Source organism: Oreochromis niloticus, linkage group LG16, assembly GCF_001858045.2.
Source record: "Oreochromis niloticus isolate F11D_XX linkage group LG16, O_niloticus_UMD_NMBU, whole genome shotgun sequence".
Lineage (NCBI taxonomy): Eukaryota > Metazoa > Chordata > Actinopteri > Cichliformes > Cichlidae > Oreochromis > Oreochromis niloticus.
Genome location: NC_031987.2, coordinates 15,656,792 through 15,680,988, shown reverse-complemented (window position 1 = coordinate 15,680,988; position 24,197 = coordinate 15,656,792). Strand labels below are relative to the sequence as shown.

Here is a 24,197-nt window from a genome sequence, read left to right as displayed (position 1 = left end):
CTCGCTACCCACGGCAGGCAGCCAGTTTATTATGTCCATTAAAATGCTTACCGTGTGTCCTATTCTAGTCACGCTTGTAACTGTTTTTCTGTGTCAGCACCGGTGATGTAAACCGTCTAGTCATATTGTGTTTTCATTCTGTTAGGCAGGTATCCATGCTTTCTGAACAATAAAACAAAGTTTGAAGGGGGATAAAAGCCAGGCCACAGCAACACTATATCACAAATAACTTTATTTTGAGAAAAAGTCAAAGACAGTTGTCTACATTTATGTTTTATGCTTGAGAAAATAAGTCAGTAAATCACTATTGTTATCCAGTTATGATAGCTTGTAACAGATGCAGAAGCACATTTACATCTTAATAAACTTCAAAGATACTTCATAAAGACTAAACTGCAGGAGCTTTGTCTTTTTGTCTATGGAAAAAAAATCCCTTAAGTTGTGCTTGAATATCTTTACACTTTTTTCCACCCTCTCTTTTGATGGTCAGCTACCAACTATTTACATGGTCAGAAAACGTGACAGAAAATTCAAAACAATACATGTGGATTCAATCAAATAGTTACAGAAAATATTTCTCTATCACAAAAAATACAGGTCCAACACTATGATCTCAGGGAGGCCCGAGCTTTGTCCAGGATGTCCTTTCTTATTCTTGGATAATTTGGATGAGCAGCCAGAACCTGTGAACAAAAATTAACACGATTAACAGGACAGAAACATGTTGAAGATATAAACTATTAACATCCAAACGTGTCTCACCTTATGACAGACGTCTATGGCATCGACATATCGCTTCGCTTTTAAGTAGTTAAAAGCAAGCTTGTACCCTGAAATAAAAATGGACATACATGTTAGAAATGTGAGCCTTTGAATCTTTGTCCTTAGTAACAGAGCTAGACATGTGACTTTGACATACCAATAGTTGGGTTGGTTTGATTTCCATGTTTCCAAGCCATTTCATAGTTCAATGCAGCATCACGGAATGACTGCTCTTTTTCCATTATATAGCCCCTATATTCATATGCTTTACTGCATGACTGGAGAAGAAAAACAAAACAAAAATAACTGTGCAATTATAAATTTACTTAAGTCAGTTTCCGCATAACAAAGAAACAAATTTTGAAAAAAGCACACAGAAAAACAGATATATATGTTAACTGGACTGTCCTCATTTCATATTTCAATAGTGACAACATTTTCAGGCTCACCTTGTTATGAGAGATGCATTTGTTTAGGAGTTCCAGGGCCATCTCGTACTTCCCTGAATGGATGTAGATGTCTGCCAGGAGTAGCCAGCTTTTCTCGAACTCATCTGCATCAGCAATGCTCCAACTCATCTTTGCTACACGTTTGAGCTGGTTCCTGGCACGAGGAGTTTGCTTTAGCATCATGTAAGCTGTTGCCATTGCCAACAAGGCTGGCACATGGTCTTTCTGAATGGAAACCAAGAATATCGGTGAGACGAGATGAATCTGACAACATTGCACCACTATGCCACTTCTAATTGTTTGCACTCAAATTCTACAATGGCGTCATTTATAGTTCCATACAACAGATGACATGTATGGATGACAATCCATTAACACTTAGCTAATATTAAATAAATACTTAGTTGGATACAGTGTAATGTACAATTTATATGCACAAAAGAGAGCCTGAAGAAAGAGAAGTAAGAACAGCTTCTACTTTGGCTATAACATCTACGAGAGAGTCATGCTCGACCCAGAACTTACTTACCTCATTGTTGGCAATATCTGTGAAAACACTGAGGGCTTTCTCTATATTGGCCTTCTGTTTAGTCGCCAGAAGGCAGTAGTTCTCCAGGATGCGGAGCTGTACGTGTCCACTCTGAGTCTGAGGCTTTAACTCCTTCAGCAGCTTCTCAGCTGTCCTCACAGCAAGCTGCTCTGACTCCTGCTTCTCTGTAGAGTTCCTGGAGACATCAAGCAGATACAAATCTGTTATAACAGAAGCTTACACTGCGTAGTCTAGTATTTCTTCCCAAATGTATTAAATTTTCTTAATTAAGACCACTTACCCAATTTCACCATCTAAAGTCTCAAATAGCTCTCCTCCAACCGTGTCATTATCAGGGTTTAGGTAGATTTCAATCATATTATATACAGCATTTTGGCCCCAATCATTGTCTTTTCGTGCCTTATTAAAGTGTCGCAGAGCATCATTAGGTTGTCCTGTGTACCTGACCAATAAGCACAAGTTTAGTCATTGAGTTTGAAACAAATGTTCCTGTAATCTCTGGAAGACACTCTTGTAACTTACCAAAGATGAAGTCCTTTGCAGTAGTTAAACCCAGGGTCAAATCGAGACCTTGAAGAATGTTTTTCTGCCATATCAAGAAATCTGGAGGCGTCCTCCAGCTTCCCAGCCCTTCTCATCAATTCAATAAGACGTGACAGAATGTGGTAGTTGTCTGAAAACAACACATGAAAGATAATATGGCTTCCATTTAGACAATGCCAAATCACATTTGATTTATGTATATAAAAAAAGAGAAAGATGGCCCTGTTATACCTGGTGTGCGTTCAAGCAGTTGCTGAAAATGGAAAACTGCCTTCTCCTTGTTCTCCTTCCTAAGCATAATGTCTGCCAACATCTAAGGACAAACATATTTAAGAAACAGGTTGTTATTTATGGTTCAGAAAAAGGTTGTGGTCAAAACCATAGTGGCAAAAGATCAGAACAAACCAGAGTCGCATCTTCATTAAATTGGTCATTCTTCAAAATGACGCTGCACTGCTCCTGGCATGCATCAGTCTCACCTAAAGTAAGGTACAAGCATGCCAACTCCAGCATCACCTAAGAACAGGGAAAACATTCTAATAATGAAGTCGATGTACCAAACTTACTGGTACAGTAATCACTATATACTGTAATGAGTCATTTTGCCTAGATAAACCTATCAAAAACTAAGATCACAATTTAAAATTTTAAAACACTTGGGCAAGACTCAAAAGGACACCAGTGCCTGTTAACCACAGCTGCAGTAAGTACACAGAACGTTTTTGATTCAGCTGCACTGACCTTGCGATCTGTCTCACAATACACAAGAGCCTCTTTGTAGAATTTGACTGCTCTCTCATAGCCCCTCTGACTTGTGTAGTGTTTGGCGATCTCAGCACAGATCTCAGCAGCAAGTTGCTTCTGCATGGGGACAGCGTCAGGCTGCTCCAACTGCATGCGTTTCAGCACTTTGGCCTGTACATCCCGAGCCTATGAACAGAACATCATCATTATGGAAATAACATCAATCAGCATCATCATTATTATTAGAAAAAAAAAGAAAGGAAGACACAAGTCTTACAATGGTTAAGATGTTTTTGTGTGTAAAGAGGACCAAGAGAAAGCCAAATGCCTGGGCCTACTTACTCTTTGTAGTGAAAGTATAGATTCCTCTGTTTTCTCAACTTTGTTTTGGACTTTGGCTAACAGGACCAGATAACGGCAGTCGTCTGAGAGCACAGGTAGTTCATTCACTGTGTGTAAAAAGTTCGAAATGCATCACGAAAATAGCGAAAATCAGTAAAAGCGTTTTCAAAAAACCAACAGGGAAATGTTTTGATTTGTTTTATAAAATTTAAGCAGTGTGGAATTTCCACAATCAACACTACCTGTATCGTCATGGCTATGGACAAAATATAATCATGAGTAGGTTCTTGTTTATTTCGCTGTTAACGTCAAGACTTCGCTGTATATAAAATAGTGTGACGTCTTAAGCACCTTGTTCATGGGCCAGAGCATCATGCAGGACCCTTTCACAGCGCTCATATTGCTTCATTTTCATCAGCAGCTCTGCCAGGTCATAACGCAGGAAGTTCTGTTGCTCAGTCTTCAGGGCCTCTTCGTAGTAATTTATTGCCTGCGTAAAAGCACACTAGAGTCAACAAAAGACTGTCTCCACTTTACTTGTATTTGATCTTTTAAATAAGTTTATGACACAAACCTTGATGTAGTGATGAGTCTTCACCAGGGCCTTCCCTATCTTGCTGGCTAAAGCACCATCTTTAGGGTTCTTCTTCAGCGCTTGTTCGTAAGCCTCAATTGCTTTCTGTGGCTGAGGATAAACACACATGCAGATAAGTGGTGTTGCTTTAAGTTTTGTAAATATTAGAAACAGCTATAAACATGTGGTAAAAACTTTAGAAGCTGTTGCATGAGTAAGAGCTGTTAGAGGAAACTGAATCAAAATACAATTTCTGATAGCCAGGTTGGGAATGTGCATTTTAACCTTCAATGATGTCATCTCACTTACCAACATAACCAAAATATGTGTAACACAACTAATCATAGCAGGATTAAGCTGCCAACTATAAAATTATGCAGGATACCAATCAGTTGAGCAGTTGCCAATGATCCCTAGTGAACGTACATGAATCATGTGGTTTGAAAATACTTGATGATAAATTATTATGAAATTTCAGCATTACAAAAATGAGAATTACATTTCCTTTCCAGCAACAGGGATGACTATTTACACCCCCTCAGCCTCTGAGTCAGTTCCCTGTTTAAGTATTTAAAGTTGCGATGTCCTGTGATTTTAATAATGTTATGCATACTGTACACAGTATCGTTCAAGGGATAAACTCTTGGTTCAGTAGCTCATTTCATAAGATGTGGCCTTTCCTAAACCACCTTAAAGTGGCTACCGAGCAAGGCTTTTAGGTTTTATAGCTTTAGCAACGAAGCTTTACTAAAACTATGTTTCATCATTATGCTCAAAACTGCACAGCAAGTGCACAATCAGCATAATCTACCTTTTTGTTATTCTTGTTGTTCTTGAATACCTCGATTACATGAAAACAAGCATTTTAAAGCCAAACTTGAGTTGGTTGTTATATTGTCCAAAAGACACAGATGAAACACATCTTGCACTTACTTCTTGAATCTTCATGTAGGCATCACCAAGTAAGACATATGTGTGAGAGCTGGGCAGCTTTTCTATCATTTCTCTGGAGAAAAGATAGAGGTATCATATCACATATGGCGTGCTTCATTATGCAGACATATGTCTGTGCTGGTCTGTGATTCAGTCACACTTTACTAAGTCTCCGCTGTCAATAATAAGTATCATCTGAGACCAGTTTCAAGACTTGAGGAAACTGCTCATTTCCTCTCAGCTGAATGGCTTTGGTTGCCTTTAATTCATTTAGTTTAATCTTGTGATGTTATAAATTCTACTAGACTTAACTTGATGACAGGTAGCAGCTGTTTTCGGAAGATATTACAAGGTTATGTAATCAATCAACTTAAACTACTTCAGCTATTTCTCTTTAAAAATTCACATTGTGTTTCAGATAGAATGTGTCTTCATATATTCAACTACTGCCTAATAGTTTTGTATGTTGCTCACTGGAGTCCAGATTTAGTGCTCACCTGTAACAGCTTGCATACAGGCGTTTCTCTTTTCTGTGGTTCAGATATATGTCTGCCATTTTCTCCTTAGCTTGGATGTAATAGGGCTGCTCCGGGGTAATATTTCTGAGCATACTCAGTGCCAGTTCTGTGTCACCACGCAGCAAAGCCAGGTCCGCATTAGCAATAGTGACTCGTAGCTCCTCAGGTGTTCCTGAAAACTCATTGATGGCATCCTGCATCACCTTTGCTGCTTCATGCTGAAATATGAAATCCATTCATGAGCTTATACTGAATTCTTCCATCTTTTTTGATGTATGTTGAAACCCAAAGTAAGTGCACCAGCTTTGACTAGCCAGTCAAAATATACTATTTTACCTGCTCTTCATTGAGCCAAAGAGCCTCGGCTAATTCCAAGAAGACAGAGACACAGTCTGCCGAGCTCAGTTCTGTCTTCTTGTTTTTGGACTTGGATGAGGATCCAGCTCTGCGGACACCTGGAAGATTCATGGCTATCTGCAATGTCTGAATAGCCTCAGTAAGCTCACCTGTTTTCTTCTTAGTCTGAGCTTTGATCAGGTGATACAGTGGGTGGTCTCGAATCTGGAATTGGAAAAAATTCAAGAGTCCTTACTGTCATTATGTATGCATAAAAAAAATCAAGGCAATACTTTTAGCAGCATACACTTCATATCCTATGACTGCTAGTGACAACGCCTTGCTTCATAATTATATAAATTATTATAAATACAGAATAGCGGGTCAAATAAGCCATGGAAACAGTGTCTTATAAAGATTTAGCTGCCAATAAAACTATGGTGTTAATGGTGATTTTACCTCAAAGTTATGGCTGAGGCAGAGTTCAAGGGACTGAGAGCACAGCCTCACATTACCCTGCAGTAGATGGATCTGTGCCATTAACAGATGAGCATCTGCATGAGAAGGACACTGGTCCAGGCAGTGTTGTAAAGTACTCTGAGCAGCATCAATGTCACCTGATTGAACACAGAAGCAATGTAATTTAAAAAGCTATCTAAGAAAAGTAAACACAAATATTTTAACTGCAGTACTCACCTGACTGATATTTAACTTTGGCAAGCAAGAACACTGCTTGAAGGAGACCTGGCACAATTTTTACTACTTTATCCAACACAGTAGCACAGTGCTGGAGCTGAGGAGCAGCAGGCTGGCCTGGAGCTGGAGGCTTTGGCAAAAAAATAAAAGGTTTGTTTTTAATGTATTGTTTTGTTTGTTTGTTTTTTAAATTTTATTTTAAGCCTCATTATTATATTCTTAGAATCCATATCTGTACCCATGTATCTATTTTAGGAATGCACAAACTTGAGGCAAAGAATTCACATAAACATTTGTAGGATCCACAAACATCCTGTCCCTTATGATTCTTCCAGCTGTACCTTAGCAGGGCAGAGGGCAAGATATTCTTTGACAATCTCCAACAGGAAGTCAGGATTCAGTTTCTCTAGGTACTCTACTCCAAGAGGCAGCCCATGTAAGGAGGAGAAGTGTGCATCCACTGCATCATTCAGCAAGTTGGTGACCTCTTCCTGGGAGCGGTGGCGTTTCATTGCCAGCACAGCACGTAGGTATAATAAATCCTTTAACACATATATATTTTTTAAATATTGAAAGAGAAATAAATATAAATTAACGGAAAGTACTGCAAACAAACTGACAAGAGTACAAGATCAATAAGAGGCACCACTGTCAAATTAAACAGTCACTCTAGAAAACAGTGAAAAGTCACTGAAAGACCCAATGAAGCCGCTGTTGCTTATCTTGCCAGAAGCCAAAACATTTGACCAGAATTTGCGTATTCCTGCAGAAAAAAAATCCTACCGCTGATTTTCCAATAGACTGCTGAAACTCTGTCAGAAATTCCAACTGTTGTTCTGCATCTTCAAGATTTCCCTCTATCAGCTGGCAATGAATCATACCTAATTAAGGAGAAAAAAAAGTTATTTCCAAAGATATTTTTGAAATCTGTGACATACTGATCCAAATTAACATACAGAAAAATAATCTGAATACATTACCAGTCAAAGCAGAAACACTACTGTGATCCCTGTTGGTAAAAGGAGTCTTATACCACTTCATTGCCTCCTTGATTCTGCCCTGAAGCACCATCTGGTAGCCCAGCTCTGTGGCTAAGTCTGAATCCCCTTGTGCCAGAGAAAAGGCTCTTTCCACCATTCTGAAAGTCTGCTCAATCACTTTCTCATTTCGTCCACACTGTAATGATAATAATTAAAGAACAAGCCAACAACGTGCTGTAATTCAAATAAATGATACCATTGTGATTTTAGAAAGAACACTGAAAGTTGTCTTACAACCCGAGTGAAGGCCAGTGACATTTGGTATAAAAGCTCAGGGTTGCGTGGCTCCAAAATCTCCAAGCTGCTGATAAGGTTTGAAAGATGCTTTACTGACTGGGGACATAAAAACAATTTATACAAACTGATGAAAACAAATATTTTATCTGTATTTGTGTCCAATTTCTGCAATATGAAACGAAAGTATGTATGTGTGAAAATGTGTAAGTTCTACCTCGATAATATTGCCGTCTCGGCATAAAGAATGCAGGGCTAACATCCGAAGTGCCTCCAGGTTATTTTTATCTTTCTGTAAAAGCCTGAAACATGACACAAGGAGATGTGAATAAAGTCCATCTCCTACACTTAATAAGGTTGGACTTCTTTTATTGGTAGTAATAGAATATCTGATACTGCTGCAGTAGTGTGTTGAGCTCCCAAGCAAATAACATTAAAGATAAAAAGACTTGTGAAGGCGTTTGAAGGATGTAATGAATACTGTTTGCTGCCTGCACCCCTCCCATTTCATAACATCACAGTTAAGGCACCACAGAGGCTCAGAACATGGTGCAACCTGAGTAATCACTCTTCCTCCTGTTCTGCAAACCTGAACAGCAACTCCTTGGAATTGTATGTCTTTCCAACACTTTGGCTCAAAGGACTTTTTATACTATGTGCCACTGGCTAAAGTCCGGGGGGGTGGGGAGTGGGGGGCAAGCAGAAACAATGGCTTAGTCAGTGTGCACTGGTTGAGGCATCACGTTGGTGTTTCATTTGCATTTGAATGCTGAGCTATTTGTAAAGGCAAACTGTGTTTTCTTATATGCCTGATGATTATAAATTTTATTGCACTTCCTGATCTTACAGAGATAATACCATTTCTTAAAAAAAAAAAAAGAAAGAGGAAATGAGCAGAAATAAGCTTGCAAAACAAAATGAAAGACTATTCCTACATTTGATTTGGGAGAAAGCTCTGAAGTATCTTAATCACCTGTGTGCTACATCTATGGTTTGGTCCCAGTCTTGTAGGCTCAGCAGCAGTTTCATTTTCTTGGTGAGAGCAGGTAAAAACACAGGGAAGCTCACAATCACTTGGTTAATGATCTCCAATGCTCCAGAGTAGATCTGGTGATATTCACAGTATTGTGCCTGGGATACATGAAGCATCACTGAGTGGTTAAAATCACTATAATCATTACTAATGAGTAATCAGAAAATCTTAAGGTAATAATCATATCACAAACAACAATCTGTCAAATGAATAACTAAAATAATGATACAATAAGTAATGTTAGATGTACAGGGCCTGTAAGAACTAAGAGACACAACAACATGCTGAAATATGTAGCTGTGGTTAAGGAAGACTACTTAATATGGATCTGTATTTCCCATGTCACCTTTCCCATCATGGCGAAAACATCTGCTCTCTCTTTCAGTCCCTCATCAAAGTATTTCCCAGCCTTTCTGGCGTAGGCATCTTTACCAGATGTCACATCTATCCAGGCTTTGAGGATTAATCCCTAAAGAATACGTATCAGTCCACATTTGGCAAACGTGCAAACACTTATCAGGCTTAAATGTTTTATAAAAATGGAAGAAAAATGCTGATTTCTCAAACTGAAACAATAACTGAATAAATAGATATGTCGATCTCACCTCTTTCGAGCCATTGGAAAGTTTGATCATTCTCTCTGTGTACTCTCTTGCCTTATCATTTCGCCCTAATAGCCAAAGAAAGGTGCCAGCATAGTACAGACTCTTGGGCGGTGCACTTTTACGATCCTCTTTTACCTTAGCATCAAGTTCTTGAATAACTTCTCTGTCTGGGAACACAAAGACACACATAAGACTGAAAGCACTTGTTGGCAATCCATTTCCACAAGAATCCATGGAAAAATAAATGAATGGTGTGAAAATGTTGTCTTACCTGGGTTTGTCTTTTTTTTCTCTGCATATACAAGAGCCATTAATGTGCAGAGAGAGAGCTCTCGATGATCTCTTATAGTGTCCAGTTCTACCTTGGCTTCTTGAATTTGATCTGTAAACAAATAATGACAGAAATGCACTAATGATAGGCGACAAATCCGACCTGAAAATGCTCTTTAATGAGATTTTTTCGAGCTTACCTTGCATGAGGTTACCGTATGCGTGAAAGAAAGTATAGACAGCATCATTGCTGTATTTCTTTTGAGCAACCGCTGCAGCGTTCACGGCGTGATTGAAATACTTCTCATAGCAATAGTACTTAATCAGAGCCTGTGGAAAAGCATACGGAGGACACCGTGGTGTTAGGAAATGCGGTCTGTTTTTCCAACTAGCAGACCAAATATCAAATGCAAACTAAAGTAGATAGCTCCTTCGTTAGCTAGTAAGCGCAACGGCATTAAACGTTAGCCGGTGCAAAGCTGTTATCACTGTTGAACTTTTGGAAATATATATACGTCAACCACAGGTTATATATGTTACTTTTGTTTCGTATCTTAGCTTAAATACGCTATTCGCTTTCATTTGAAGCCTTGGACGGTGTAGCATTTATCAAATGTGCTTACCAGGGTTGTCTCTTCATCCTCCATGTTCGCTTCAAGTGGCAACAGTAACAGACTTCAGTATAACAGTTGGAAATAATCGGGAACTACACTTTATTTTAGGGTAAAAAGGATGTTATTGTACTCTTAGTTGGGTTTTCGCCATCTTGCACTAACGCATTTAGTGTTGCCTGGTAACTTAGGAGCATGGCGAAATGAAGGTAATTAATCCCTACTTTATTTCTGCCAGGCTTTATTTTAGTCCACAGCTTCTTGTTTTCCCTTGGTATTTTAAAGTTAGAAACAGGTCAAAAGCCTTACATTGTTCATACCCTCTTTGCAATTTCAAATGTATTTTTAAGAAAAGTCTTTCTGGCGTCGACTGGCAAAGTACCACACGTATCTAGGGCGTGTAAAAAGCCAGACAGACAATACTCAGGGTAAATAAAACACACTTTTAACGCCATTTTCACGTTTTGGACTCGCCATTTCCCCCTTTGTATCTCAAGGTGGCGCAATCATCCCTTTTATAAAAAGTGATCTATTCTGCTGCCACTAGTATAAGCAAATTAACATAAGCTAAGTGAGTTTGTTCCAGTAAGTGTTAAACTGTTTTGAACTGCAACTTTAAAAATATCAGATATCACTTTCACCAGTTATTCAGTTGGTCCCACCTTCGAAGCTATGCTTTTGAAGAAGAAAAAAAATAGAGCATGTGAAATGTAAAATAAGTTTAACCTACTTTGAATATATGGAAATGATGTGTGCGAGCTCCATGGATTGAATTACACTTTGATGTTACAGCTTAGGTTAATGCGGTTGGTGTGCGTATGGCTGGCCTTCTGTTTGCTAGACCTTTACAATTTTCCATCACAATTTTCCATCAATTAAGGCTAATCTTAAAGTCTTATCAATTTTATTATTGTTATTATAAACTATAATTGTTCAGCTCATGCTAAAACTTCTCTCCCATTAGCACATCTTTTCTTAGTTTACTATCTGCAATAGAAACACACACATGCACACAGTGATAATTGGTGGCCCAGTGTTATGCAACACTATTCATCAACTGTATGAAGTATGCAGTGTTGAATCCACGGCAGGAGCATGGGTGCAACTGTTCCAAGAGAGACCTTTCCATGCCTTGTCAGATACTGTTTAGCACTGACTCTGGCACATAATCATTACTCTCTACAGCACACATCAATGGTAGAGTAAATCAGGTTGGTATTGAGCTCTGTGCATGTGCAGCAATGGGAAATGTCTGTGTAGCGCACCACACAGTTTTACTCACAGAGATTATTTAACACAAATGCTAAACAATTTTACCAAGAATTTAGCATCTATTGTTATTAATAGTATCTTTTGTTAATGTACAAATCCAAACAAAGTATATAGAATTGATAGTAATATTGTAATTGCACTTACATGGTAGAAAGTTGAGGTGTTGTACTTAGCAAAGAGCAATAAATACTGCATGTGTTGTTGGACATCCAGAGAATGCATCTGAAAACCTATTAGTGAAAGACGACGGAATATGGACCCCCTGGGATATGCTGCTATAGCATTCTAATGGCTGTATCCATTGTGGTTTGTACAGACCATTATTGATCAAAGCACCATGCCCACTAATACAAGCAGCTCACTTGCTAATGAGCCCTTTATTTCTTTTTCCACAAGTGTTGCAATAAGAAAAAAAGTTGCCTGAAATTTGATGATTGCTTTGCACTTACATGCATGTACTCTTTCCACCACCTTTCTTATAGAACTCTGGCCTACAGATTGTATTTTATGTTCTGTTATGTTTCTTGAGGTAGCAGTCTGATTGAGGGTGGTGGTGACGTCAACACGGTGCTTCCCTGTAGATTTTAAAAGCAATAAAAGATTTTTGGACCTGAATACATTTAATGCAATTGTTGTTTGGAGCAACAAATGTATAAATGTATATGAAAATGTTTCAACAATACTAAAAAAATAACACAGTTTGTACACAGTACTCTCATTATATAGACATTAACTAGCAGAAGGCGTTGTTTGATCCTTTTACTGTAGATACTATATCATGCGTACAAAAAATATAGGAATTACTTTTGAAAATATTAACATATATCCCACAAATGTCAAGATTTCAAAATCCTGAAGATCAGTCAAATTTGAGTAGGAAGGTATAGCTCAGTTGTTTTATGGTTGACATATTGTAGAAAACTAAATAAATTATTGATATTGAAGTAAAAGACATGATCTCTTGCACTGGATGCAACAATTCATGCGCTACTGCTAAACATTTATTTGATCAAATTCTCAACTTCTTTAACATTTTCCTCTTAACAGTTTATACAATTTATAACAACAAATGCATATCAATAGCTGTAATGCACTCTGAAATTTTTATCTGAAGAAGTCTGACTTTTTTATCTATTTATTTCGAATCACTGAATATCTTTTTTTTAATTAAAATATTGTTTATTTTTTTATTGGTTTATACAGTATGTCATATAACCATCCTTTAATGTAGATATTGTTTCTTATTTTCCTGTCAGTTCAGCTGTAAAACAAACAAATAAGCAACTCCTTAATTGGTTTGTATAGTTCCACTTATTAGAGTGTTTTCTCATTTGAGTTGTGCATTGATAACATAAGAGCAGATTTCATGTTCCATGTTAGAATGAGTAGACTGAGGCACGTCCTTATTGATATACACGACCAGTCAAAAGTTCGGACACGCCTTCTCATTTAATGTTTTTTTTTTTTTTTTCATTTTACTACTTTCTCCGTTGTAGATACATACTGAAGACATTAAATATATGAAGCAAGATATATGGAATTATGTAGCAATGAAAAAAATGATAAATAACTCTAAATATGTCTTATATTTGAGATTCCTGAAAATAGCCACCCTTTGCTGTGCTGCAAACCCTTGGCTATCATCTGAAATCATTTTCACTTCAGGGGTGTGCCTTGTCAGGGTTCATTTGTGGAATTTCTTGCCTTCTTAAAAGCATTTGTTTGGATCATGTAACACAAGGAATGGAAATTAAACTGGTGGAAATCTGTTCTTATGTATCATGAGTCCAAATTTGAGATCTTTGGTTCCACCCACTGTGTCTTTGTGCAATGCAGAAAAGGTGAACGGATGGTCTCTCCATGCATGGTTCCCCTTGTGAAGCATGCAGGAGGAGGTGTGACGGTGTGGGGATGCTTTGGTGGTGACCCTGTTAGGGATTCATTCAAAATTGTGAACAGTTATTTCACACTTTTTTGTTTACTACATAATTGTTTACTACATGTTTACTACATGTTCATTCATAGTTTTCATGCCTTCAGTAAGAATCTACAATATAAATAGTCATGGAAATAAAGAAAAACCATTAAATGAGAAGGTGTGTCCAAACTTTTGACTGGTAGTATATATTAAGGAACCTTTCATTAAGGATACAGGGGACCATGTCAAATGTCATCTTTAAGAATCCAGCATAAATATTGCTTTAAAAACCTATAATATAGACCCAGAATCCAAGTACGTTATATTGTAATCACATGGTCGAAGTTGGCATCTTCACCTGTGTGGCCACTACTGAAGAAGTATGGCATCGTCTTAAAGTAGAGCAGGAAGTGTAGTGACAAGACTCCAGAGAAACCCAGAGAGAGAGTCCATATGTGGTGAACAGACACCGAGAAAGTGATTCAGCCTGGGTTTGACATCAAGCTTGTTCTCTCTTTGATGAATAAAGGAAATGTGGCAGGATGTTGGACATTATCTTCAAAGAACAAAATTTGTCAGTCACCATCTTGTCAGCTATAGTATAAAGCACTGTCTTGTATTATGCTGCTCTGTCTAGGAGCCAGGCCAAAATCTTTGGAAGTATCTTTCGCCTGGCCCAACTTTGGCTGGGAACCTCTTAAGGTTCTTTGATATTAGAAAACTTTAAGTGGGTGCATAAAAAGCATGTTCTGGCAAGCTCTTCTTTAAGTTTTGTTTCGGAAGTAATAGGGACTTAATAGTGTGTCTAGAGATACTTCCATGCGTCTAAATGCTTTTAAAGTCTGCCAACTCCTGCAGAGGTGAGATGATTGGTAGACAAACTAAGAGTCTTCCTCTCTTCAGTTGGACTAGTTCCTTAGGTGAGTAATGAGGTCATCACATGAACATTTCCTGACGATTACTTTTAGAGCTTGCGCAGGACCAGTTGGAGAGTTCTGAATAAACATTTGGGTTGATCTTTTACTTTTCCATTGACCATAGGATGTAGAGCAAATGGTGCTTTGGTACAGTCTCTTAGAGCTGATCATACCTTATAGCAGTAGGGCCAAGATGTAGGTGAGGTGTCTTTGAGATAAGCATGCAAGTTTTGTGCTTATCTCATGGACTCTCATGGACACTAGTGAGCTGAGGGTCTTAGAAAATGTTGCATTAACCACTGTATTCCAATATTTAATAGTAACTTGATCACAGTACCAATGTCTTTGTTTATGTAACCACATATACACCTTCAGAGTGCTGACTGACAATACAGGTGATAAATAGAAATGGAGCCTTACGGTTCAACATTTATTTTGCATGTATGTGTATATAGGCCCATATTAACCAAACAGTACATAATTAATGTAAATATCTTATAAATATCTTATATCTTATAAATGTACCAAAATCTCTGAGGGATGTTGCCATCACCTTGTTGAATCTACACCATGAAGAATTAAGGCAGTTCTAAAGCCAAAAAGAGGTCCAACCCAGTGCTAGCAACATCTTCCCAATAAAGTGTCCAGTGAGTCAACATTTGCAGTAATTCTGGTCTTGTAATAATTAGAAAGGAAATGGAGGAGGAAATGGTCCACTCTTTGTCTGTAAACTGTGATAGTCGTATGTGTTATTCTGAGTTGGGAGTGATTCACTGGAAACAAAGTGTGTGTCTGTGTGTGCATATAGGTGTGTGCGATTTAGAGGTTGAGATAAACAGTGAGTGTCCATGTGTGGTTGTCTGTCAGTGTGTCGTTCTATTAGTGCAGTGGGAAGGTGGGGGGAGGGGAAGGGGAACTCACCACTATATAATCTAATAGGATTTTCTTCCCATCTATCCACAGAAAATACAATTACAAAGCTGTAATGGGTAGCATTCTCAGATTTCTCTCGCAAATGATTTTTTTTTCTTTTACTACTCTCCTCTGTGCATACCAGTGGCGAAATATTAAGCCCAATACATCCTTTCACGTAAAACATGCCCATGTGTTATAGCCCATCTTGTGAGACTCCAGGGGTGGGGGCAGCAGACCGACTTCCGACCTTCCACCATAATATGGTTTAACAAAGGAGGCTGATGTCATGTTGCTTGGCAACCAGCAAGGAGAATCTGCAGAATCACTCTTGATTTACTCGTCATTAAAACAGGCAAACTGAAGGCCACTTGTTGCTGTGAGTGAAGATGCCAGTTTCAATCTTTGGCTACATTTCATATTAAGCTGGCATTTTCTAATAAACAACATTTCATACTAAGTTAAATGCTTGTTTGTTTGTTTTTTGAAGAAAAGGAATCTTGACATTTGCCATTTACAGTTAAAAAAATTGTGATGTTCTGAGAGCAACTTTAGGAAAAATTTATTTATAAACAGCTTTTAAGAGCTTAACGATTATTTTGAGTGTCAAAGGAACCAAATCTTTACCATAGTGTAGTTACTGGTAGTGGGTGTGGCCCAAAGTAACAATCACATAATCATTATTAGACAGAATGGCAGGAATAATCAGCACTTTGCCATCAGCCTCTTGTTTACTTCCCACAGGGTTAGGCAGCCACAGTAGGCAAAATCAATGTTGGACTATAATGAATATTTGGACTGTCATTAATAATTAATAAAATGTTCCACACACTTAAGATGCTAATAGTTTCCGGCAGAAGCCACAAAGCACTCTCAAAAAGCAGATTCTAGTTTCTTTCATTGATGTTTTCTGAAACACTGCATTTAAATGAAAATATTATCAACTTTTAGTGTACATATTTTAAGTTGTGAAGCTTCCTTCTTGGCAACAACGGGCTAAAAAAACTTTTAAAAAAGCTTTGCAAGCAACTCGATCACTCAAGATTGTTTTCTGATATTCATAAATCCACAATTGCTTTCAATATCCCAATAAATACAAAACATTAAGATGTCCAATTTACAGTTAGAGTTCTTATTACATCTTGCACTTGCGAGAGATCATGATAGCTTCACCATTTTACCGGTCCTCAAGTAACATAGATGTTGATCGTGGCTCAGTAATTGTCATCACTGTTAATGTTCTACAGCCTATTACAGTAAAAGCTGATGCTTAATGCCTTTGAATCATCATTGCACTTTAGAGCAGTTTTTCAAAATGAAATACTCTCATGCAACTGAAAAGTACTCATCAGCTTCATTCAACGGCAAGCCTGATGTCAGTGACAACAGTAAATAAATACAAATAAAATTAAACCAAAGTAGGCAACTGGCTTCTGAATGTGGCTTTCATAAATTTCAATATTAAAGATTTTGTTAACTCAATTTTGATAGGTAAGCACTCACTGTAGGTGTGGTTTGACTTTCTCACTTTGCAACTTTCAGATGTTTACATAAAATATAGCCCAACAATACAAATTAAAAAATTATTTAAACCAGATCTCTTTGAGATATAGTATGATTAATCTGCCTTGTACCACCAGAGATGAAAAAAAAAAAAGCCTCACATAGACATTATTGTTTTCAGCTAGATTATTTAAGTGCCTCAGTTCACGAGCACAAATGGCTTCCTCTCATTATTTGTGTCATGAGATGGGTGAACAGGTTGCGTTTGAACGAGACATGTTAATACGCATTAATGTGTCGATCAGTCAACAAGTAAAAGGTTTACTCCATGACCAACTTTTCATGCCCCCCTTCTTATTTGCATATTGAAGGACAAGAAATGAACATAAATAAATGCAGTCAAAAATGATTCCTCACCCCCAATAAAAATGAAGCAATAATTCTGAGTGAAATGCAACAGAAATATACAAAATCAACGTTTTATTTATTCAAATAATTAATCATGGAAATTAATAATGAAAGAAAATGTACCTAGAATAAACTGAATGTATAAACTGAATGTATACCAGTCAATTTACAGAAAATTGACATGTAATTAAATTAGTTAAAGTCAGCGTTTTAAGCTGATTTTTTGTTTTGTTTTGTTTTGTTCTTTGAATTGTGGAAACATGCAGTGGTAAATTACAAAGAGAAAATAATTGTAAATATAGCTGGATGCAATGAAAAAAATGAGAGAACACAGAAAGTTTGGGGGAATAGTGAATAAATAAATAGAGGAACGAAAACAATTGGATACAGAACCAAAATAAATTATAAATATCAATTAATATTTATAAATTGATATTTATATAAAATAATTATTACATACAAATAGTTTTAATATTACTTTTGCTACATAATACAAGCAATTTAATATATTTTTTTAACCAAGTCATACTGGCAGTTTTAATCCCATACAAAGAATATGTAAAATAAAATCACCTCTGTTCATAAGATAAACATGCATCTTGTTGTAGTCATGGCTGTTCTTACTGGTTATTTTAATTAGGAATTGCTATATATGGCTCTCAGCCATATGGCCCAGCCAGCCCAGGTTCAAATACAACCCGCAGCTCTTTGCCTCATGCCCCCCCCCCTTTCACTATACCCTTTCAAATAAAGCTGTAAAAAGGCCAAAAATGAATATCCATCCATTCGCTTCCGCTTATCCTTTCCAGGGTCGCGGGGGGCGCTGGAGCCTATCCCAGCTATCATAGGGCGAGAGGCGGAGTACGCCCTGGACAGATTGCCAGTCTATCGCAGGGCTAACACACAGGGACAGACAACCATTCGCACTCACATTCACTCCTAGTGGCAATTTGGATTATCCAATTAACCTATCCCCACAAGCTGCATGTCTTTGAACGGTGGGAGGAAGCCAGAGTACCCGGAGAGAACCCACGCAAACACGGGGAGAACATGCAAACTCCACACAGAAAGACCCCGGCCTGATGGTGGAATTGAACGCAGGACCTTCTTGCTGTGCGGCAACAGTGCTAACCACCGTGCCACCGTGCTGCCCAAAAAATGAATTGTAAATGAAAAATGAATATATATATATATATATATATATAAAGTACATTTTAGAGAACAAGAAAATCATTATAAATTTTAAGAAATATAAGGGCTGTAGATGGGTAAACAAAGCATATTCCACATAACAAAAAGACATAAAAATGTAAGTAGTTCTTAAGAAACACATTTGACTGGACAACAGGCAGAAAGTAGTACACTGCTATTCCAGGAAATACTGTGAATGATAAGAAGACAAATGTTATAATCTCATGCAATCAAATCGTCTCACTGAATAGTTTTTCCCATAATCCCCTTCCAGTTCCACCCTCACACTCCACTTAAACAGTCATAAATTAAATAATGCCGCTCATACTTTACTTTCCGTGATAAAATAAATGAATGTTGTAGGCATACTTGACTTAAATGTAATCTTTATTCCTTTAGCTTTTCAGTGAAATAGGTTATAGCACTGTCTTGCATGCAGGTAATTTATACACTACAAGCATTATGCATATAAATGATGGGAGTTGTTAAAGTCTTTGTAATCAAAACATTCTTGCATTATGCATACAGTATACCTTTACGTTGAACGTTTTAATTACATGCAGAATGTAATTACATGAATGGATTTATACTTTTATAACACAGAACGAGAAAAGTTTATGACACAGTTTAGGATGGATGTGATGGATGTGTGAATAACTGAAAAAATGAACACAACAATATAAAATGTAAACAGAAGTAGGAAATAGCTTAGGACATGTGAGATGTGAAAAGCCATATCCTTGAGGTCATTCAGAATATTGTGAGCCATATTTCACTTGGCTTAGACAATTAACATAAAAAGATTTAATGGTGCACTCTGAGAAAACTTTTTACATAAAACAAAACAAACCCCCGCCCCTTTTACAGTCATAATTTACAAAAAGGTCCATTCAAGATGATGTAAAAACAGCTTAACAGGAGGGACATATAACAACAACAGTATCCATGTGTCTTATAAATAAGAATTTCCAATCATATTTAAGTTTTTATAGACAATTGCATTTTTCACCTTATAGCTCCTATTGGATGCATCAAACCCCTGTTGACCAAATACAACAACATATGGAGAATGATTTGGAAAATGATTTAACAGTGTGCAAAGTATTTTTCAGAGGTTACTGCTCTCACACTGATAATCAAATATAATCAGCAAACTTCTTTGTGATTTGTTTGGATTGAAGGGTAAGTTTCTGTAATGTAATAAAACAGCAGCCTTACCAAGGCTTCTTTGCATCTGGTGGACAAATCATGGCGCACACTCTAGCATGCATAATCACTGACATTGTCTCTAGGATCTGAAGCGCTATTAGTGACAAGCAAAAATAACCTAAAAGCAGTGCATTTCTGTGTAAAGCCTGTACCTGAAGATAAAACCCTTTCTGAAGAGTAAAAAAATGTATAAAAAGACAATTAACCAGACTATGATTTTTTTTTCAGTAATAGCATATAACTCTCTTTTTTTCCTGCTTGACAAATTAAGTTGAGTAATACAACAGTCAGTGATATAACAAGAATTCAAGACACTGGGTAGCAGAACTAGCTGCAATACAAGTACAGCATTAACTAATATGCCTTTCAAAACACTAAGTAATGTCGCCTCCCCTCACAAGCAGACATAATGGATCCTTGCTCCTCAATTCATCCAAGTGAGTCATAGTGTCATACTGTAGCCTGAATGACTCTTTTCTATTTTAGAAACTCTCCTCTAGACTCAAGCAAGCACAGTCAGTTTGGCATAGTAGATATCCATACTAAAGAAGAGACTCCACTGGATGTCTTAGTCACTCTGGAAGGTTGTAAACATTTTGCATTCACTACAATGTCTTTGGTGTAGCACAGATTTCCTTTACATATCTTGTTCTTTGACATCTTTGCTCACAACCTCCTTTTCACTTTTGTCTTTTTCATATTTGTTTTTTCCATTTGTTGTCACACTATGACATGAAGGTTGAGAGGCAGCAGAAGGTGTCAGTTTGCTTTTATCGGCACTAGACGTGTTTTTAAGTTTGTCTGTGTCATGCTTTCCCTTGTTAATGAGCTTTTTATCCTTTTGATTGTTAATATTGGATGTGTCATGGGACCTTCTGTCTTTTCCTGGACATTTCCTTGTATAATGTCTGAATGCTCTCTGGATGACAGCAGCTGAAACATCCTCCTGTTTGCGACGGAGGGTGGTCGTGATGGGTTCGTAGGACACCTTGGAAGGATTTGAGGCCATGAAGCGCTCTTCCATTTGCTCCTTTAGAATGTCCATTTCTCCACCCTCACCAAGAACACGCTTTGTGAATGCAAACAGGATGTCTAGGCAGTGAATGCGGTCACCACTCACCATGGGTAAGTCCATAGAGATCAGGTCAAACTTGTTAGGCTTGGCTATGCGCAATGGTGGCTCCAGATTATCTGCAAATTCTGAAAGCTTTTTATACTCAATGAACTGTGTTGCATGAGGATCAAACCTTTCCCAGACCTCATAAAACATTTCAAAATCATCCTCACTCAGTGGGTCAGCGCTCTCTTCAGTAGCTACACCAAAGTTTTCCAGGATGACTGCAATGTACATATTCACCACAATAAGGAAACAGATGATGATGTAGCTCACAAAGAAGATAATTCCCAGTGTAGGATTTCCACAGTTTCCTTTAAAAGTACTACCAGGATTCTCCATCTCAGGGTCACAGTCATCTCCATTTTTGTTGAGAATGGGATGTAGTTGGGTATCCCAGCCACCTGAGGTGGTGATTTGGAACAGACAGATCATGCTGTTGGCAAAAGTCTCAAAATTGAAAAGATCATCAATACCTCTTTCCTTCTTGACATATGCAAAGTTTGACATGGCAAAGATGGCATAGATGAACATCACCAAGAAGAGCAAGAGACCAATGTTGAACAAGGCAGGGAGTGACATCATCAAGGCAAACAAGAGTGTGCGTATTCCTTTGGCACTTTTAATAAGGCGGAGGATGCGGCCAATCCGTGCCAGTCGGATGACTCTGAACAAGGTTGGTGAAAGAAAATATTTTTCTATTATTTTGGCGAGAAACATGCCTAAAGGAAGAAATGAAAGGATTAAACACTGGATGACAGATTACTGCATTAAAAATGTATCAGGGAGAAACTGTAAATAGATGTGAGTCATACCGATGATTGATAGAATAACAACGATGAAATCAAATATATTCCAGCCATTCATGAAAAAGTAGTGCCGGAGCGAGATCATCTTTAATAAGCACTCTCCAGTGAAGATGACAATGAATATCAAATTTATATAGTAGAGAACCTTTTTCTTGTAGTCTGATTGGTCATCAGTTTCCACCATCATAGTGATCATATTAAGTGATATTAGAGCCATGATCACAATATCAAATGATTGCTTGGTGGTAAAATCGAAGATGTATCCTTGAATCTTGTTCTAAAACAGACATGCATAGGAAAAATAAACAACAATAAATTTTGGATTAAATAAAAGTGAGGGTTTTAATTCATACTGAATGCAGTCAAGGTTTGAGTTACATACCGATGGTCTAGGGATCGGTTTTTGTGGTTTTTTTGACCCCAGCTTTTTCATGGCATTGTAGTATTTCTTTTGTTCTTCAGTCATAAAGATGTCTTGACCTCCGAAGTAAAGAAAGCATGATAGGCATGTTGAATCACAACAACATGTTGGAAGCCAAAATACCACAAATTTGTTTACAAAGCAGATTTGATACTTATCTTTTTCTTTTGCTGATTGAAGTTGTCTATAATGACACCAATGAAGAGATTGAGTGTGAAAAATGCTCCAAATATGATGAAAACAACAAAATAACAGTACATATATAGGTTGACCTCACGCTGTGGTTGTTCTTCTGGCTACATAGATGACAGAAAAAATGAGACATTAAAACAGAGTCATCCTTTGAACATCTGTACTGGTTGAGTTCATGTGTGCCTCATGAGGAGTGGCCCTACTTGTGTGGCATTTAGATTACTGTAAAGCCCCCCCCAAAAATAATTTTGTTCAAATAAAAAGGAATTCAAGGCCTGATGCAGTTTGTCACCTTCAAACTTTGATCTAACAGCTAACTGGATGATCTATTTTATCTTTAACAAGATTATGATCTGTAAATACAGGTTAAGCATTTTGATCATGATTAAGCAGCAACAGCAGGAAATGTTTGGTATGCATCAGGTGTAGTGTTCTGCAGCAGAATAGCATAATCTAAAATTAATTTAACAGTGCTATATGTTTTTCGTGAACAACGTGTCATCTCCACAAAAAAGAAGGTATAATATGATTTAATTAAACATGGATATTTTATAGGAGTTTAAGCATTTCAACACTGAAATACTAAAAAAATCACCACCTTGCTTTGAGAATCAACAGCAGCATACATGATGTCCATCCAACCCTTAAATGTAGCCTGTAGAAAAGAATACAGCAAGTGACATTAAAAACACATATTGTTGTATTACAAAACTGGCACAAAATGTGACACTAAATATGAAACAAAATACTGAGTTACTTACCACTTGCAACAGTGCAAGGTAACCCATGCCAACATTATCAAAGTTGACCTTGACGTTCTTCCTAATAGCATTTTCCATGCTCTTACAATGTGACATATTTTTCACTTCTGATACATCAAACGGCTCATTTGTGGTTTTGTTGACACAATAGTAGAACTTTCCCGCAAATAAGTTGACCCCCATGATGCTGAAGATGAGCCAGAAGATGAGGCATACCAGCAGCACATTGAAGATAGAGGGAATGGCTCCCAATAGGGCATTGACAACCACCTGCACACACAAATCATGACATATCTGTAAAGCTGACAGGGGTCACAGAATCTTAAAGTGATGTACCACACTGAATACTCTGGCAATGGGAAAAGACAAATGTGTGCCAACATGCATATTGACATCACACCTCATCACAGCTATGACTAACCCAAAGATCCAACACAGCAAACTACATGGTAAAGGTGGGAACAGAATCAGGAGAGGAGGCAGCAGATGCGTTTTAAATTTTTAGATAAACATTGAAATGAACACCTTGTAGAGCAAGGAGGATGCCGCAAAATTTGATTACTGTAAAAAGAAAAATACATAAAACATAAAGAAATCATGTTACATACGCAACAAACAATATCAAAACAGCGATATTGGCATGGAAACTAATGTGGCACTACTGACGCACATGAGAATTTGTGCATGCAAATCAGGGAATACTCTGGCTACCACGTGAGGAAAGATGATCACTGTAGCAGTGCTGTAAATCTAGACCACCACAATATGAAGGCAACTAATCAATACCTGCTCCATTGATTTCAGCAGCCGACAAAGCTGTCTCTTCAGTTACATAAGTTATCAACCTGATAAGACCATGCTTGCATAGCACGGCAAAAAACTCTAATGCTGTGAGATATCACAAGAGAAAAGTGAAATAAGAATAATTTGATATTTTGGTATTTATTTATTTTCTGTTTCTTGAGAGTTAGAGTAGCACTTTATTTGACTTTATTTATTTCACAGCTGTTGTTTTTATTTATTTGAGTTCTATGTACCTTCGAGTTACAGGATTTTATTTATGTTTTGTATTACTTTGATTTTGAATTGATTTATTTTCATTATTAGATGCTGTATTAGCTCTGTAAAAAACAAAAACATTTCTTGAGTCAATGAAAACTAATTTTCAATATTAAAAACAGCATTTTTTTTTTACTTATGAAAAGCACTATATAATGGGGTTGTAATTCTTAGCAAGAAATTCCCGCAATGTCAAACTATTCCTTTTATCAAAATTCTGCATCACTGGTGTATATTTGAGGAGTTATTGAAATTAAAAGTGATTTTTTTC

The 24,197-nt window shown here is 37.3% G+C and overlaps 2 protein-coding genes across 3 annotated transcripts in view; both read right to left on the bottom strand.

The window, feature by feature from the left end:
• Nucleotides 1–210: 210 nt before the first annotated feature.
• ttc21b (tetratricopeptide repeat domain 21B) lies at nucleotides 211–10,439 on the bottom strand. Its single transcript, XM_003447332.4, has 29 exons — nucleotides 10,253–10,439; nucleotides 9,830–9,959; nucleotides 9,631–9,741; nucleotides 9,360–9,526; nucleotides 9,101–9,223; nucleotides 8,695–8,852; nucleotides 7,939–8,023; nucleotides 7,722–7,820; nucleotides 7,428–7,623; nucleotides 7,231–7,328; nucleotides 6,789–6,989; nucleotides 6,448–6,577; nucleotides 6,211–6,368; nucleotides 5,752–5,976; nucleotides 5,395–5,633; nucleotides 4,898–4,970; nucleotides 3,965–4,075; nucleotides 3,742–3,880; nucleotides 3,391–3,497; nucleotides 3,046–3,234; nucleotides 2,710–2,820; nucleotides 2,536–2,617; nucleotides 2,284–2,434; nucleotides 2,042–2,203; nucleotides 1,741–1,936; nucleotides 1,212–1,436; nucleotides 920–1,040; nucleotides 763–830; nucleotides 211–683 (listed from the first exon to the last, which is right to left on the bottom strand). Exons 1-29 carry the CDS (start codon nucleotides 10,274–10,276, stop codon nucleotides 606–608), a joined length of 3,957 nt encoding a protein of 1,318 aa, XP_003447380.1. The 5' UTR covers nucleotides 10,277–10,439; the 3' UTR covers nucleotides 211–605.
• An 8,291-nt stretch (nucleotides 10,440–18,730) lies between these two features.
• Nucleotides 18,731–24,197, bottom strand: part of scn1laa (sodium channel, voltage-gated, type I-like, alpha) — a 72,406-nt gene continuing 66,939 nt past the window's right edge. For both annotated transcript variants that reach the window (XM_019352502.2, XM_019352503.2), the window contains 6 exons: nucleotides 22,868–23,137; nucleotides 22,705–22,761; nucleotides 22,073–22,210; nucleotides 21,876–21,980; nucleotides 21,500–21,770; nucleotides 18,731–21,406 (listed from right to left, as the gene is read on the bottom strand). In XM_019352502.2, the coding sequence (XP_019208047.1) occupies nucleotides 20,208–21,406; nucleotides 21,500–21,770; nucleotides 21,876–21,980; nucleotides 22,073–22,210; nucleotides 22,705–22,761; nucleotides 22,868–23,137 (2,040 nt within the window). In that variant the 3' untranslated portion in view covers nucleotides 18,731–20,207. The remainder of the gene's footprint in view (nucleotides 21,407–21,499; nucleotides 21,771–21,875; nucleotides 21,981–22,072; nucleotides 22,211–22,704; nucleotides 22,762–22,867; nucleotides 23,138–24,197) is intronic.

Bases quoted from the DNA above. Each gene is read 5' to 3' on its own strand.
- ttc21b (XM_003447332.4), bottom strand. From the start codon at position 10,276: ATGGAGGATGAAGAGACAACCCTG. The intron at 7,821-7,938 runs GTAGAACTTACA...TTATGTCCCCAG, and splicing joins GAGACGGCAATATTATCGAG to TCAGTAAAGCATCTTTCAAA. The intron at 2,618-2,709 runs GTTTGTTCTGAT...GTTTGTCCTTAG, and splicing joins TTAATGAAGATGCGACTCTG to ATGTTGGCAGACATTATGCT.